The sequence below is a fragment of the Tachypleus tridentatus genome, chromosome 7 (genome assembly GCF_004210375.1).
Source record: "Tachypleus tridentatus isolate NWPU-2018 chromosome 7, ASM421037v1, whole genome shotgun sequence".
Classification (NCBI taxonomy): domain Eukaryota; kingdom Metazoa; phylum Arthropoda; class Merostomata; order Xiphosura; family Limulidae; genus Tachypleus; species Tachypleus tridentatus.
In genome coordinates, this window is record NC_134831.1 from 108,698,242 (window position 1) to 108,716,253 (window position 18,012).

Genomic DNA, 18,012 nt, shown 5'->3' on the forward strand with positions numbered 1-18,012 from the left:
ACCTTACATATTGTACCAGTACCAGTTAGATATTGAGGTTTTAGACACTACAGTGTGAATGTTTGTTTCATTGTTACAGGATCATAATTATGGTGCACCTCCACCCCCTTCACCCCCTCAATCCCCTTGTCCCAAAGTTAATGGATCCATTGATGAGGACACAAGCTTTTCTGTTATCTCTACAACATCCACAAATAATGATACAGAAACACAAGAAGAGAGTATAACAAGGTGTATTTGGTAAGTGTCTTCATTTTTATTGTGTTTGTCTTTTTTTTGAATATGCTAAATGCAAGAAGACAGTATAACAAGGTGTATTTGGTAAGTGTCTTCATTTGTATTGTGTTTCTTACTCTAAACATACTGACCGATTAAGGGTAATAAAGTGTAGTTTTGTTTTATTTGAGAGAAAATTGAGAAGTCTTCAAAACTCATGTGTAAGAATTTGTTGACTTTTGTTAATAATATTATTTCCAGTATTGTTTATTTAGTGTTCTTCTCTTTCTCAGTGGATTTAATCGTGATGATGAATACATGATTTGCTGTGACAAGTGTTGGTGAGTATAAATATCTGTGGTTGTTGTGTTTTAATATTGTGTAGAATGTTAATGTGTATCTAATTACTTCCTCCCATCAAGAGTTGTAAATGTATTTCCAGAAATAACACTTTTCAATCCTCTGTCATTTGCTACAACTAGTTAGGCTGAAAAATTTGTACTTTGAAAACTCTCTTTGAATAAAATATAAACTGTATATGTCTGTTACACATGTAAAGTATGATTTTAATCATCAAGACTTGAAATAAGTTTATGAATTTGAAACTTCTCAGATTACCATATCTGTCTATTAACAAACAGTTGTGTATGTGTGGTTTGTCAAAACTATACATTGTATGAGTTACTGTGAGCATGAGATTGTGTTATGGCTAGAAAAGCCAAACTTTACCTTTTTAGACTGAGACTGGTAATCTTTACAGAGTATAATGGTAAATTGGTAAGGTACCTTCCATTAGATCAGTGCGTATAAGTAATAAATTCTCTCTCTTATCAGCGTGTGGCAACATGTTGACTGCATGGGGCTTGATAGGAATAGTATTCCCGATACTTACCTTTGTGAGAAATGTGAACCTCGTAAAGTTGACAGACACAAAGCTAAAGCATTGCAAATTAGAAAGAAGGAAGAAATGACCGGTCAGTATTTTTTTTTTTAAATATTTTCATAATACCATTAAAGTTTTGCAGTATTAAATATAAAACCTATTAACTGTGTCATTATATTTTAAAAGAAATAAGCTATGTACTGGCTAAATAATTATTACAGTATTTTTCTACTGGTTTAAATATGAAAATAAATAAAGGTTTGCGAGTGAAACTATTTTAAAATGTAAAATACTCAGACTTCTAACATGGTTAAAAACCTTTATTCCATGACATTACAGGTTCTGATTCAAATCATGTCTTTCTCAGGATAACAAAATGTGTAGAATGTTTATTGTAAGGCTTTTTATTAATCATAAAAAGTAAGGTTTTTAGTTGCATTCTCAAAACATTGATTGTTGGAATATTTTAATTGTATTTGCGTGTACTGTAAGATCTTTCACATCAGTTAATCATTTGTGTTATATAAAATACATTACAAGTAAGTTTTATTAGAAGTTTACCTTTAGGCTTCAGTAGTTGAAGCTTTGGAGATCTAGGTTTTTATGTTATTTGCAGAACTTTGGACGTGAGCATTATTTAAGTCTTTAAATATAGAAAAGTAAGAAGTTGATTACACATTGTTGTAAATTGTAATATTCAAGCTCAGTTTATTGAAACAAAGTTCTCCTTGCTGAAGATCACATTTGTGTTTTCAAGGAGCACAAAATAGAAAACAAGAGAGGAGTAGGAGCAGGAGTGGTCAAAGCAGAACAAACAAGAAAGTCAGGGTATGTGTCTGTTTCTGTAACCATAACTGTACTGTCAAGTAAAGAAATGTCAAGGTGTGTGTCTGTTTCTGTAACCTTAACTGTACTGTCAAGTAAAGAAATGTCAAGGTGTGTGTCTGTTTCTGTAACCTTAACTGTACTGTCAAGTAAAGAAATGTCAAGGTGTGTGTCTGTTTCTGTAACCTTAACTGTACTGTCAAGTAAAGAAATGTCAAGGTGTGTGTCTGTTTCTGTAACCTTAACTGTACTGTCAAGTAAAGAAATGTCAAGGTGTGTGTCTGTTTCTGTAACCTTAACTGTACTGTCAAGTAAAGAAATGTCAAGGTGTGTGTCTGTTTCTGTAACCTTAACTGTACTGTCAAGAAATGTCAAGGTGTGTGTCTGTTTCTGTAACCTTAACTGTACTGTCAAGAAATGTCAAGGTGTGTGTCTGTTTCTGTAACCTTAACTGTACTGTCAAGTAAAGAAATGTCAAGGTGTGTGTCTGTTTCTGTAACCTTAACTGTACTGTCAAGTAAAGAAATGTCAAGGTGTGTGTCTGTTTCTGTAACCTTAACTGTACTGTCAAGTAAAGAAATGTCAAGGTGTGTGTCTGTTTCTGTAACCTTAACTGTACTGTCAAGTAAAGAAATGTCAAGGTGTGTGTCTGTTTCTGTAACCTTAACTGTACTGTCAAGAAATGTCAAGGTGTGTGTCTGTTTCTGTAACCTTAACTGTACTGTCAAGTAAAGAAATGTCAAGGTGTGTGTCTGTTTCTGTAACCTTAACTGTACTGTCAAGAAATGTCAAGGTGTGTGTCTGTTTCTGTAACCTTAACTGTACTGTCAAGTAAAGAAATGTCAAGGTGTGTGTCTGTTTCTGTAACCTTAACTGTACTGTCAAGTAAAGAAATGTCAAGGTGTGTGTCTGTTTCTGTAACCTTAACTGTACTGTCAAGAAATGTCTTTCTACTTTTAACATTCTGGTGATTGTATGGATGAAGTGTGTATTTTTTAGTGCAAATATTTTGTTTGCTGAGATGAAGTTATAAATAATCACATAACAAATTGCTAATTCTACAGTTTTTATGTCATATGGAAAAAAAATAAATGTTTCTTAAGAGTTATTCAGGAGGTTTTAATTTGAAGTTTAATTTAGCACATTTAAAAAAGGATTTGGTATATTTATAAATGTTATGAGAATCTTTTGTTAGCAGGTTAACAGTGAAGAAGGTGCAGTGGAGGTAAAAGTTAGAAGAAAAGTATGTGGACAGTTTTTGTATATATTATTCAGTTTCCAAACTTAAATTCTGATCAGATAAATTTAATTATTCCTTCTTTGATAGATTGTTTAGACAGAGTTTTCATAATGAAACCAAGTTGAATGGACCTGAACACAAAAGTGGAAGACTTTCTAACCTTTGTCCTCTATATTTGTGTTTACAGCTGGCAGGTGCTGTCTATTCAACTTAGTTTCTTAAGAATTTCTTGTTAATACGTGGGTCCCTGTCTGTCTTCTGAATTCTGGAGTTCTAGAAGTAGTTAAAAAATGGATTAGACAATAAAAATGAATTTCCTAACAATATGTGGAATTTTTAACTATTATATGAGTACTGGAAATGTTTTTAAAGTAGTGTACTATTAGCTCAAAATGAGAGGAAAACAATTAATTTCTCTGCCTTTCTGTTCAAGTTATTTTTCATGTTAATTATCATAATATTGTTTTTAAAGTAGTGTACTATTAGCTCAAAATGAGAGGAAAACAATTAATTTCTCTGCCTTTCTGTTCAAGTTATTTTTCATGTTAATTATCATAATATTGTTTTAAAGTAGTGTACTATTAGCTCAAAATGAGAGGAAAACAATTAATTTCTCTGCCTTTCTGTTCAAGTTATTTTTCATGTTAATTATCATAATATTGTTTTTAAAGTAGTGTACTATTAGCTCAAAATGAGAGGAAAACAATTAATTTCTCTGCCTTTCTGTTCAAGTTATTTTTCATGTTAATTATCATAATATTGTTTTTAAAGTAGTGTACTATTAGCTCAAAATGAGAGGAAAACAATTAATTTCTCTGCCTTTCTGTTCAAGTTATTTTTCATGTTAATTATCATAATATTGTTTTTAAAGTAGTGTACTATTAGCTCAAAATGAGAGGAAAACAATTAATTTCTCTGCCTTTCTGTTCAAGTTATTTTTCATGTTAATTATCATAATATTGTTTTTAAAGTAGTGTACTATTAGCTCAAAATGAGAGGAAAACAATTAATTTCTCTGCCTTTCTGTTCAAGTTATTTTTCATGTTAATTATCATAATATTGTTTTTAAAGTAGTGTACTATTAGCTCAAAATGAGAGGAAAACAATTAATTTCTCTGCCTTTCTGTTCAAGTTATTTTTCATGTTAATTATCATAATATTGTTTTTTAAAGTAGTGTACTATTAGCTCAAAATGAGAGGAAAACAATTAATTTCTCTGCCTTTCTGTTCAAGTTATTTTTCATGTTAATTATCATAATATTGTAGTTATTTGATAAACTTGTTGTCAAATGCAGTTTGTTCAGTTGTGAATTTCTTACATATTTAGAGTAAGTGTAAAAGTGGCAACACCAGCACAGCTGATGAAGAAGAACAGGAAGCGTGGGTCCTCCACATGAACCTGAAAGAGTGGATTGACAGTTATGAACAGGCTGTCACCAATCAGTACACACCAGAGGTTCAGCTTCTAGCAGGGGTTATGAGAGTTCATGTAAGTTTAGATATAGATTCAGTTTTGTTTCTGTATTGTTTGATGTGGAGTATATCTACTTTCATCATTTGTGGTTGGTATAAGCAGTTAGTTTCATTTAATAGACTTGCGTATTTTATCTGTTGTGTCATTTTCTTAATGTTTGTTGCTTTGAGTTGTACATTATAATATTATTGTAATTGTTGTTCTATGCAGAATGAACTTGTATCAGAACAGTTACAGGCTCAATTATGTAAAGTATCTGAAATCTCCAAAACTCAAAGATGTCTAGTTTCTACTCAACACATTAAAAAGGAACAGGTCATTGTAGAATACAGAGGACGTTTCCTGACTTTATCACAGTTTCATGGACAACATCCCGTTTTTAGGAGCAGGTGAGTTACTGCATGGGTTGTTTCAAGACACTTGTATCTCCTTTGTATTTTGTAAAATGAATTTTATAAATTGTGTAAAGGTAAGCAAAAATTAGCCGATGAATATATGACCTTTGGTTTACAAGTTATAAAACAATGAGTGTGTTACTGACCTTGGAAGTATTAAACTTTAACCCTTCCTTCCTGAAGCAAGCTGTGTTTTCAATAATCACTTAACCCAATAAGATTAGCACCATTTTTATATTCCTTTCTGTGCATGACACTGCATTACCTTCAAAATATAATTAAATTGTTTTTACTATCAATGTATTTCAATGAAATTATTATAACTAATTCCTTTAAAATTGAAAGTATCAAATTATCTAAGATTTCATTCCTTGGTTTTACAAAAGAAACCTCTACAATATTAATTTGTGTTTATTCTGTCACATACAGTGCTTGTGGTTACAAACATTGACCTGGTTACAACTGTGTGTAAATAAATGTAGATGTTCAAAGTTTTGTGTGTATACCGGTTCCTTGCAAGCAATTTGAGAACATCCCAAGAATTTCTGTTGGACACAACAGTTGTAAAAGTTTCCTCAGTCTCATATAAGCTACTCCCTCTTGTAAAGTAGAAGCTCTGTTGCTAAGTGACAATTTTAATTTGGATGCTGTTCCTATAGCTAAAAAGGAGTCAATTTCATGTTTAACTGGTGTTTGACAGAGGAAGTTGAAAAACTTGTTGAGAGTGGAGCTCCCTAGCACTTAGCTGTTTTTTCTTGTCTTATACTATAATGATAGTTTGATAAAGAGTGACACTAAATTTAGGTTTTACTTTTATATTTTACTTCATTATGCATTATTTGTTTTAAAAATCATATTTGAAAGGTGTAGTGATTCTTTTAAGTTTTTCTATGTGTCACTTTGCTGGCCATGCATTATAAAGAGAGACAAGAGGAGACTTGTTGCCCATTATAACTTTATTTTGCACACTTGTTGAGGTGTGTAAACTTACATAATAACAGATAAAGAATTGGAAAAGAAATAAAAACATTAAAATTAAAAAAAACTTTTGAAGAGCTAAATTAAGCATATGACTCAAAGAAATAATTTGAAGATTATTCACTAAAGTAAGAACTTATTTCCATATCTTAATTTTAAACATTTCATTACACTCTGTATTGATAATAATAACTAGAGCTAGTAATACAGTAGAGAAAGTGTAAATATAAACATTTACCTTAAAAATTTCTGTTATTCATTTAAGAGTTTCTTGAAGTTATTCAAGTGAAATGTTAATCTATGACAATAAACAGTATTTTTATATTTAAAATGAAGATCACTTTGCAGGTGAATTGTTAGGTTCTGAGTGCAGATAACTGCACTAAATAATGATTTGTTCTTAGAAATAGTAGAAAAATAACTACGTTAAATAATGATTTGTATAACAGAAATAGTAAAAAAAAGATCACAATAAAATATGTTTCTGAATTACATACTTTTAGGAAAGTTCTTGTCAAATTTCAGACAATTTCATCTACTAGTTTCGTTTCTTTGGCACGAAATATGGTAAGAGTGATGTTAGCTATGGGCAGTGCCCATAGCCAGAAGTTGGAGAGTTAAGTAGTTATGAGTCACTGCTATGAAGATAAGATACAAAATAATTGTGAAACTCACTGAATGGCATGAGAAGATATATCAGTATAATTATACCAAGACAATATTAAACTTTTTTCTGAGAGACAGCTAGTAAGACAATTTTAAACTTTCTTAAGGACAACTAGCAAGACAGTTCTTAATGTGAAGTATATGAAGGTTTTATTCTTTATACAAAAACATAGTTTCTTTAGACATTACTATAAACTTACAGAATATAAATAACTAAGAATAAACAATGTAATGGTTGAACTGTATTTGCTTTAGGGTTTTCCCATTTGTTCTGTTCCACAAACCTCATGAAGATGAAGAAGGGATCTGTGTTGATGCAAGGGACTATGGTAACATTGCAAGGTTTATACATGAGTCGTCGTGTACCCCAAATGCTGAAGTTAGTGTTTCAGAATATTTAGTTTTTTCTTTTCATTTATGAATATTATTACCAGTAATACCTACAGATGAATTTATAATGTGTATGTAATTCTAAACAATCATTGGTATACAGTTATTTTAAAAATTAAGTGTAAAATAAATTCTTCATAAAATATTTGATATTTTTATTTTTTTGCTTTTAAAGGCTGTTTGTCAGTTGTTTTTCTTATTCAAGAAATAAAACAAAATTTCTCTTCATACTTTAAGGTTTTTTTCTTACAAAGTCAGACAAATGTAATTAGTTTCATTCTAGTTAAGAAGTCAGCAAGTTGTGTCACTCACAAAAATTCCAGTGGTTTTTAAAAAGAGACCCAGGACTCTCCCAAAGAATGATGATAAACTGTTTCTAAGACATCGATTTTGGGGTCTCTTATAAAAACAATAATCTTTTCACAAAATTATTCCAGTAATAAATCTCTAGAAAACACAACATCTTTGTGTTCTAAGAGCATGTTTATTGACTTTTAAGGGTACAGTTAAGTTTCCCACAGTGATAGAAAAGGTTTATTCCTAACTGTTGTTTTCTTTTATCTTGCAGTTTTAATTTTCCAAATAAATTGTCATTATTGAACATTGAAGAATAATTGATGAGAGATTGACTGACTTCATTGTTCTAGGTAAGACATGCTATTCTCAATGGTCTGCTGCATCTGTATATATTTTCTCGAAAAGATATCAAGAAAGAACAGGAAATCACAATTCCATTTGATTTTGTGTCTGAAGATGGGTGAGTGTATAATAAGTGGAACATCTTGAGATTGGTCTTTTATTTATATACATGTTAATATTTAATAAAGTAATTCATGTAGTTCTATTTTCTTCCAGAAATCTTTACACAGATGTTGTATCCTGCTGTAGCTTTATATACACGGATGTTTTACAGATGTTGTATCCTGCTGTTGCTTTACATACACGAATGTTTTACAGATGTTGTATCCTGCTGTTACTTTACATACACGAATGTTTTACAGATGTTGTATCCTGCTGTTGCTTTACATACACGAATGTTTTACAGATGTTGTATCCTGCTGTTACTTTACATACACGAATGTTTTACAGATGTTGTATCCTGCTGTTACTTTACATACACGGATGTTTTACAGAGGTTGTATCCTGCTGTTGCTTTACATACACGAATGTTTTACAGATGTTGTATCCTGCTGTTACTTTACATACACGGATGTTTTACAGATGTTGTATCCTGCTGTTACTTTACATACACGGATGTTTTACAGATGTTGTATCCTGCTGTAGCTTTACATACACAGATGTTTTACAGATGTTGTATCCTGCTGTAGCTTTACATACACAGATGTTGTATCCTGCTGTAGCTTTACATACACAGATGTTGTATCCTGCTGTAGCTTTACATACACAGATGTTGTATCCTGCTGTAGCTTTACATACACAGATGTTGTATCCTGCTGTAGCTTTACATACACAGATGTTGTATCCTGCTGTAGCTTTACATACACAGATGTTGTATCCTGCTGTAGCTTTACATACACAGATGTTTTACAGATGTTGTATCCTGCTGTAGCTTTACATACACAGATGTTTTACAGATGTTGTATCCTGCTGTAGCTTTACATACACAGATGTTTTACAGATGTTGTATCCTGCTGTAGCTTTACATACACAGATGTTTTACAGATGTTGTATCTGTAGCTTTACATACACGGATGTTTTACAGATGTTGTATCATGCTGTAGCTTCACATGCATGGAAGTTTTACATAGTGCATCCAAATTTAAGTATATCTATGCATTGTTGCAAGAAAAACATGATGAAACGTGTGTGAATGAGCAGGTAAAATTGCTAAGGTAATTTACAATAATTTATATTTACTCTTCAGTCAGTATTATTTGACAAAACGTTTTTTAATACATTTGTGACCCATCAGTATCTCTGAAGTCAAGTTTCATAGGTGTTGATTTGAGGAAGTTCATTAAATTTGATAGTTCGAATTTACTGTAGTATGTTTTATGTGTTCAAAATATAGATTAAGAAATGTGATATAATGTTGAGAGTCAGTGTTTTTACTTGTACAGTAACACAGGTGTACAGTGCGCATGTGGCAAGCAGAACTGTGGTGGCAGTTCCACATTATTCTGGGTCCAGAACCATAATAAGAGGTAAGTGTGGTGTCAGTGTACATTTTGATTTAGGTGAAAGAATATGGTAATTGGGTTTTAAGAGACAAAAAATGATACTATATGGCAAATGGATTGTTTGTCATGAACAAAAGGATAAAAAAAGATAGAAACTTGTTTATAAATCTGACAGTGATTGATTTATTGGTAATAATAGTTTTTTTATTTCAAGAATAGGTGCATGAAACTTAGATTTAGTCAGATGAGGTGTGCACATTAAATGTCAAAGTTTGTAATTTATATCACAGATCTAACACATTGGTGCTGTGAGTTTATATATGAATGATCAGTGATATGGTTGTGTAAAGTTACCAGATAGCTATAAGTTTTGTATGTGAGGTATTCTTTGTAAAATACTAATACCACAAATATTACACGTTAATTACCATATCTTGTATTTATGTTTGTTTGTTTGTTTGTTATAATATAGCAATGATATTAGATGGTGGTCTAGACCAAGCATATATCTGTTGATTTTTTTGTTCACCTACAACAGCCACTTTTGCACTCCTTATAAATTATAGAGTCAGAAGTTATATGTATTGCTTTCTTTATACTTAGATAGTAGTTAGGATGTTACTATAAACTTTTACTATCCTACTTCACAACCCAAAGTCTTAGTTAGGATGTTACTATAAACTTTTACTATCCTACTTCTCTACCCAAAGTCTTAGTTAGGTTGTTACTATAAACTTTTACTATCCTACTTCACTACCCAAAGTCTTAGTTAGGATGTTACTATAAACTTTTACTGTCCTACTTCTCTACCCAAAGTCTTAGTTAGGTTGTTACTATAAACTTTTACTATCCTACTTCTCTACTTAAAGTCTTAGTTAGGATGTTACTATAAACTTTTACTGTCCTACTTCTCTACCCAAAGTCTTAGTTAGGTTGTTACTATAAACTTTTACTATCCTACTTCTCTACTTAAAGTCTTAGTTAGGATGTCACTTGAAACTTTTACTGTCCTACTTCTCTACCCAAAGTCTTAGTTAGGTTGTTACTATAAACTTTTACTATCCTACTTCTCTACTTAAAGTCTTAGTTAGGATGTCACTTGAAACTTTTTGTATCCTACTTCACTACCCAAAGTCGTAGTTAGGATGTCACTTGAAACTTTTATTTTGCTATTCAATGACGGACAGTAAATAAATTAGAAAAAAGGCAAGATATTAAATTTTGGGCACAGTATGACCAGGTGGTTAAGGCACTCGACTTGTAATCCGAGGGTCGTGGGATTGAGTCCCTGTCACACCAAACATGCCCTTTCAGCTGTGGGGGCTTTATAATGTGACTGTCAATCCCACTATTCATTGGTAAAAGCATTGTCCAAGAGTTGGCAGTAGATGGTGATGACTAACTGCCTTTCATCTCATTTTACACTGCTAAATTAGGGATAACTAGTGCAGATATCCTTCGTGTAGCTTTGCAGGAAATTAAAAAAACCAACAAAAAACATGTTGTGATTCTAATTCCAGAAGACATTAAGGATTTTCTAAAATATTAATAACTTAAAACTGGTAGTTAGGATATTACATTAAGATATATATCATAATATTAAATATTTTAATAAAGCTGTCTGTATCTTATGTCACTTTCTAAATGTTTATCTCTAATACTACATAAAGCTGTCTGTATCACACTTCATTATACAAAGGTTTAGACAGAACTAATGCTTCAAGTCCTCATTATTTATTAGGTTATGTTGTTATGTTATTGATTACTCTTATTATAACTAGATATTAATTAATTACTAACTAGTCTGTGTTGCTGTCTCATGAACTGTTATTGCTCTGGTAGCTGCTTGAAATAATTTAACCAAATGTAAATTATTCTCTTAACAACATGTTGAACATCTAAATTTGGAGTAGAATTTAATTTTAAGTTATAAATACTGTATTGCAAGTTGAACTTACAAGTAGTTGGATTTTCTTAGGTGTAATTATATGACAATAATTGTAAAAAAATCTATTTTGATTTTAGTTTTGAAGTGAATAATGACAGGAAAAGAAAAAGAAAAACTAGTGTTACTGGAGATGACTTAAGTAGCCATAACCAACTGAAAGAATTGGATTCAGACACTTCAATAAATTCTACCGTGAAGACTCGTTTCCGAAGTTGCAGTACTGGTGATATTAAACAGGTGTGTGAAAATATGTTATATAACATGTGAATTATTTTGTTTGGTATTAACAACATACATTCTAAAATTATATAATAAAACTATATTTTAAGTTTACACATTGTTCACATTTACATCTTACAGACAGGTTGAAAATATATACTTGGTTTTGAAATATCTAAGTAATATAATTGTTTGTAATAAATCTGCAACTGTTGGTGTAGAGTGTGATATTTCAAGTAAATGACAGATGGTATAAGGTTTTCAGTTAAAACCATTTCTCCTCATAGTGTCAACAGGAAGAAAATGAAACACATGGGATGACACTGATGAAGGACAGTGTTGACGAAGGAAGGCATGAAATGTCTGACCAGTCTTTAGACAGAAGACGAAAGAGGGTAAAGTATAGTAATATTTTAGTCAGAAAATTTTTTCATTCATAAATTTTCATTTTACTAAACATAAATCAGAATGTAGTATTGAAATTGTTTTGTTTGTAAATATTTCTTTACAGTCTGAAAGACTTCTTTAAATTTTATTTCTCAGCTATATTAGCCACTCTATTACCCAGAAAAAACTCTACATTATCATAAGTATTAATTTATTTGTCCCTGACATGGCCATTCTATTACCCAGAAAAAAAGTCTACATTATCACAAGTATTAGTTTATTTGTCCCTGGCATGGCCATTCTATTACCCAGAAAAAAAGTCTACATTATCATAAGTATTAGTTTATTTGTCCCTGGCATGGCCATTCTATTACCCAGAAAAAAAGTCTACATTATCATAAGTATTAGTTTATTTGTCCCTGACATGGCCATTCTATTACCCAGAAAAAAAAGACTACATTATCATAACTGTTAGTTTATTTGTCCCTGACATGGCCACTCTATTACCCAGAAAAAAGTCTACATTATCACAACTATTAGTTTATATGTCCCTGACGTAGCCATTCTATTACCCAGAAAAGAAAGTCTGCATTATCATAACTGTTTATTTGTACCTCATGTGGCCATTCTATTACCCAGAAAAGAGACTACATTATCATAACTATTAGTTTATTTGTCCCTCACGTGGCCATTCTATTACCAGAAGAAAAGACTACATTATCATAACTGTTAGTTTATTTGTCCCTGACATGGCCATTCTATTACCCAGAAAAAAAGACTACATTATCATAACTATTAGTTTACTTGTCCCTAACGTGGCCATTCTATTACCCAGAAAAAAAGTTTACATTATCATAACTATCAGTTTATTTGTCCCTGACATGGCCATTGTATTACCCAGAAAAAACGTTTACATGATCATAACTGTTATTTTATTTGTCCCTCACGTGGCCATTCTATTACCAGAAAAAAGTTTACATTATCATAACTGTTAGTTTACTTGTCCCTGACATGGCCATTCTATTACCCAGAAAAAAAGACTACATTATCATAACTATTAGTTTATTTGTCCCTGACGTGGCCATTCTATTACCCAGACAAAAAAGACTACATCATCATAACTATTAGTTTATTTGTCCCTCACGCGGGCCATTCTATTACCAGAAGAAAAGACTACATTATCATAACTGTTAGTTTATTTGTCCCTGACATGGCCAATCTATCACCCAGAAAAAAAAGACTACATTATCATAACTATTAGTTTATTTGTCCCTGACATGGTCATTCTATTACCCAGAAAAAAAGACTACATTATCATAACTGTTAGTTTACTTGTCCCTGACGTGGCCATTCTATTACCCAGACAAAAAGACTACATTATCATAACTATTAGTTTACTTGTCCCTGACGTGGCCATTCTACTATCCAGAAAAGGAGACTGCATTATCATAACTATTGGTTTACTTGTCCCTGACATGGCCATTCTATTACCCAGAAAAAAAGTCTACATTATCATAACTGTTAGTTTATTTGTCCCTCACGTGGCCATTCTATTACTCAGAAAATAAAGTCTACATTATCATAAGTGTTAGTTTATTTGTCCCTCACATGGCCATTCTATTACCCAGAAGAAAGTTTACATTATCATAACTGTTATTTTATTTGTCCCTCACGTGGCCATTTTATTACCCAGAAAAAAAGACTACATTATCATAACTATTAGTTTATTTGTCCCTGACATGGCCATTGTATTACCCAGAAAAAAAGTTTACATGATCATAACTGTTAGTTTATTTGTCCCTCATGTGACCATTCTATTACCCAGAAAAAAGATTACATTATCATAACTATTAGTTTACTTGTCCCTGATGTGTCCATTCTATTACCCAGACAAAAAGACTACATCATCATAACTATTAGTTTATTTGTCCCTCATGTGGCCATTCTATTACAAGAAGAAAAGACTACATTAATATAATTGTTAGTTTATTTGTCCCTGACATGGCCATTCTATTACCCAGAAAAAAAGACTACATTATCATAACTGTTAGTTTATTTGTCCCTCACGTGGCCATTCTATTACCAGAAGAAAAGACTACATTATCATAACTGTTAGTTTATTTGTCCCTGACATGGCCATTCTATTACCAGAAAAAAAAGACTACATTATCATAAGTATTAGTTTATTTGTCCCTGACGTGGCCATTCTATTACCCAGAAAAAAAAGTCTACATTATCATAACTGTTAGTTTATTTGTCCCTCACGTGGCCATTCTATTACCCAGAAAAAAAGTCTACATTATCATAAGTATTAGTTTATTTGTCCCTGACATGGCCATTCTATTACCCAGAAAAAAAAGACTACATTATCATAACTGTTAGTTTATTTGTCCCTGACATGGCCACTCTATTACCCAGAAAAAAGTCTACATTATCACAACTATTAGTTTATATGTCCCTGACGTAGCCATTCTATTACCCAGAAAAGAAAGTCTGCATTATCATAACTGTTTATTTGTACCTCATGTGGCCATTCTATTACCCAGAAAAGAGACTACATTATCATAACTATTAGTTTATTTGTCCCTCACGTGGCCATTCTATTACCAGAAGAAAAGACTACATTATCATAACTGTTAGTTTATTTGTCCCTGACATGGCCATTCTATTACCCAGAAAAAAAGACTACATTATCATAACTATTAGTTTACTTGTCCCTAACGTGGCCATTCTATTACCCAGAAAAAAAGTTTACATTATCATAACTATCAGTTTATTTGTCCCTGACATGGCCATTGTATTACCCAGAAAAAACGTTTACATGATCATAACTGTTATTTTATTTGTCCCTCACGTGGCCATTCTATTACCAGAAAAAAGTTTACATTATCATAACTGTTAGTTTACTTGTCCCTGACATGGCCATTCTATTACCCAGAAAAAAAGACTACATTATCATAACTATTAGTTTATTTGTCCCTGACGTGGCCATTCTATTACCCAGACAAAAAAGACTACATCATCATAACTATTAGTTTATTTGTCCCTCACGTGGCCATTCTATTACCAGAAGAAAAGACTACATTATCATAACTGTTAGTTTATTTGTCCCTGACATGGCCAATCTATCACCCAGAAAAAAAAGACTACATTATCATAACTATTAGTTTATTTGTCCCTGACATGGTCATTCTATTACCCAGAAAAAAAGACTACATTATCATAACTGTTAGTTTACTTGTCCCTGACGTGGCCATTCTATTACCCAGACAAAAAGACTACATTATCATAACTATTAGTTTACTTGTCCCTGACGTGGCCATTCTACTATCCAGAAAAGGAGACTGCATTATCATAACTATTGGTTTACTTGTCCCTGACATGGCCATTCTATTACCCAGAAAAAAAGTCTACATTATCATAACTGTTAGTTTATTTGTCCCTCACGTGGCCATTCTATTACTCAGAAAAAAAAGTCTACATTATCATAAGTGTTAGTTTATTTGTCCCTCACATGGCCATTCTATTACCCAGAAGAAAGTTTACATTATCATAACTGTTATTTTATTTGTCCCTCACGTGGCCATTTTATTACCCAGAAAAAAAGACTACATTATCATAACTATTAGTTTATTTGTCCCTGACATGGCCATTGTATTACCCAGAAAAAAAGTTTACATGATCATAACTGTTAGTTTATTTGTCCCTCATGTGACCATTCTATTACCCAGAAAAAAGATTACATTATCATAACTATTAGTTTACTTGTCCCTGATGTGTCCATTCTATTACCCAGACAAAAAGACTACATCATCATAACTATTAGTTTATTTGTCCCTCATGTGGCCATTCTATTACAAGAAGAAAAGACTACATTAATATAATTGTTAGTTTATTTGTCCCTGACATGGCCATTCTATTACCCAGAAAAAAAGACTACATTATCATAACTGTTAGTTTATTTGTCCCTCACGTGGTCATTCTATTACCAGAAGAAAAGACTACATTATCATAACTGTTAGTTTATTTGTCCCTGACATGGCCATTCTATTACCAGAAAAAAAAGACTACATTATCATAAGTATTAGTTTATTTGTCCCTGACGTGGCCATTCTATTACCCAGAAAAAAAAGTCTACATTATCATAACTGTTAGTTTATTTGTCCCTCACGTGGCCATTCTATTACCCAGAAAAAAGACTACATTATCATAACTGTTAGTTTATTTGTCCCTCACGTGGCCATTCTATTACCCAGAAAAAAAAGTCGACGTTATCATAAGTGTTAGTTTATTTGTCCCTGATGTGGCCATTCTATTACCCATACAAAATGACTACATCATCATAACTATTTGTTTATTTGTCCCTCACGTGGCCATTCTATTACCAGACAAAAAGACTACATTATCATAACTGTTAGTTTATTTGTCCCTGACATGGCCAATCTATTACCCAGAAAAAAAGACTACATTATCATAACTATTAGTTTATTTGTCCCTGACGTGGCCATTCTATTACCCAGACAAAAAGACTACATCATCATAACTATTAGTTTACTTGTCCCTAACGTGGCCATTCTATTACCCAGGAAAAAGACTACATTATCATAACTATTAGTTTACTTGTCCCTGACATGGCCATTCTATTACCCAGAAAAAAAGACTACATTATCATAACTATTAGTTTATTTGTCTCTGACATGGCCATTGTATTACCCAGAAAAAAAGTTTACATTATCATAACTGTTAGTTTATTTGTCCCTCATGTGACCATTCTATTACCCAGAAAAAAGATTACATTATCATAACTATTAGTTTACTTGTCCCTGATGTGTCCATTCTATTACCCAGACAAAAAGACTACATTATCATAACTGTTAGTTTATTTGTCGCTCACGTGGCCATTCTATTACCCAGAAAAAAGTCTACGTTATCATAACTGTTAGTTTATTTGTCCCTGACGTGGCCATTCTATTACCCAGAAATAAAGTCTACATTATCATAACTGTTAGTTTATTTGTCTCTGACAGGTTTATAATACACGTTGTGACATTTCTGGAGTTATTTTCAAAAATTTATTAAATAATTTTATTGCTACTGATGTTAATCAAATTGACATCAAAAGAGTTTATAATTGTAATGTTAATATCATGTTTCAGTTTCTTAATTTAAAAGGAAATATAAAGAAAAACAAATCTGAATACTGATTTCTGTATTTCACATAACATGTACTATTTTGTTTTTCAGTTTTTTATTTTATTATACCTACCACACTATCAAATTGGAAACTTCAGTTTGAAGTATTGAAAAGCTAAATGTTGAATAAGAACCTCCCAGCCATTAGTTACTGAGATTTCAATATTGTTAGCAGATCTTAGCTAGAGATATCTACTCAAGTAGCCCTCCCATTATTACATTGAAACCTCTTGTTTTGTCCTACCTACTACTTATTAGTAGATGTTGTTAACCAATACATAGACCAGTTTCCCTATACATAAATGTGATAGTTACTTGTAAAAAGCTTTAAGGAGAAAATAACAATTTCATCAAAACTATTGAAGTGTGAAGACTAGGTCATTGTATGAATAGGAATGATATTTGTTTTTACCCACATATAGTTTACTTAGAGACCCAACTAAATTAACCAATTTAACACTGGTAGGAAAAGTTAGGTGCCTGCTTTTTATTGTAGAGAAACTTGTTTCCTCTTACATTGAATAACGTACGTCAAGGTTAACATTGAGTTACCACTAGGTGGCAACAGGATAGTCAGATAGCTTGTTTTAAAATCATAAACACAGCTTTGAAGTTGTAAAGCTAATATTTGTAAATAAAGTACACTAGAACAGTAAATGTTTGTGTTCCAGTGACATAAAGGTTTATGTGCAGTGTATTAGAACAGTTTCGGGTTATGTGTAGTACATTGGAACAGGATAACCATCTGGTTAAGTTAGGTTGTGAATCCCTGGTTCTCATTAATTGTAAACTGTTGACATCATTGATTGGTTGATTAAAGTCATAGTCATGTGAACCAGTTGTTTTATATATATATATAATATGTATTTATACATTCACTTTAAACTGGACAGTACTTACTCATTGTGTGTACAGTTTTTCAAATCATTTACTTTTCAGAAATAGCTTTAGCCACTTCATTATGAGGAACTATCAAAGTATAAGTTCAAACACTACAGCTTTGTTAATGTAATGTACCTTTGAATTAATTATTTCATGAAATTATGGGTGGATGTAC

General features: G+C 31.7%; 1 protein-coding gene across 4 annotated transcripts in view; it reads left to right on the forward strand.

Moving 5' to 3' along the window:
* The window catches only part of LOC143256371 (uncharacterized), a 67,547-nt gene that overhangs the window by 31,287 nt on the left and 18,248 nt on the right, over window positions 1–18,012 (forward strand). For 2 of the 4 annotated variants that reach the window (XM_076513540.1, XM_076513542.1), the window contains exons 4-15: window positions 80–240; window positions 510–557; window positions 1,051–1,190; window positions 1,857–1,927; window positions 3,123–3,167; window positions 4,492–4,653; window positions 4,849–5,027; window positions 6,933–7,056; window positions 7,715–7,824; window positions 9,149–9,232; window positions 11,234–11,393; window positions 11,663–11,770. In XM_076513540.1, the coding sequence (XP_076369655.1) occupies window positions 80–240; window positions 510–557; window positions 1,051–1,190; window positions 1,857–1,927; window positions 3,123–3,167; window positions 4,492–4,653; window positions 4,849–5,027; window positions 6,933–7,056; window positions 7,715–7,824; window positions 9,149–9,232; window positions 11,234–11,393; window positions 11,663–11,770 (1,392 nt within the window). Of the gene's footprint in view, window positions 1–79; window positions 241–509; window positions 558–1,050; window positions 1,191–1,856; window positions 1,928–3,119; window positions 3,168–4,491; window positions 4,654–4,848; window positions 5,028–6,932; window positions 7,057–7,714; window positions 7,825–9,148; window positions 9,233–11,233; window positions 11,394–11,662; window positions 11,771–18,012 lie in introns of all 4 variants that reach the window. The other 2 variants (XM_076513539.1, XM_076513541.1) reach the window with 1 other exon arrangement.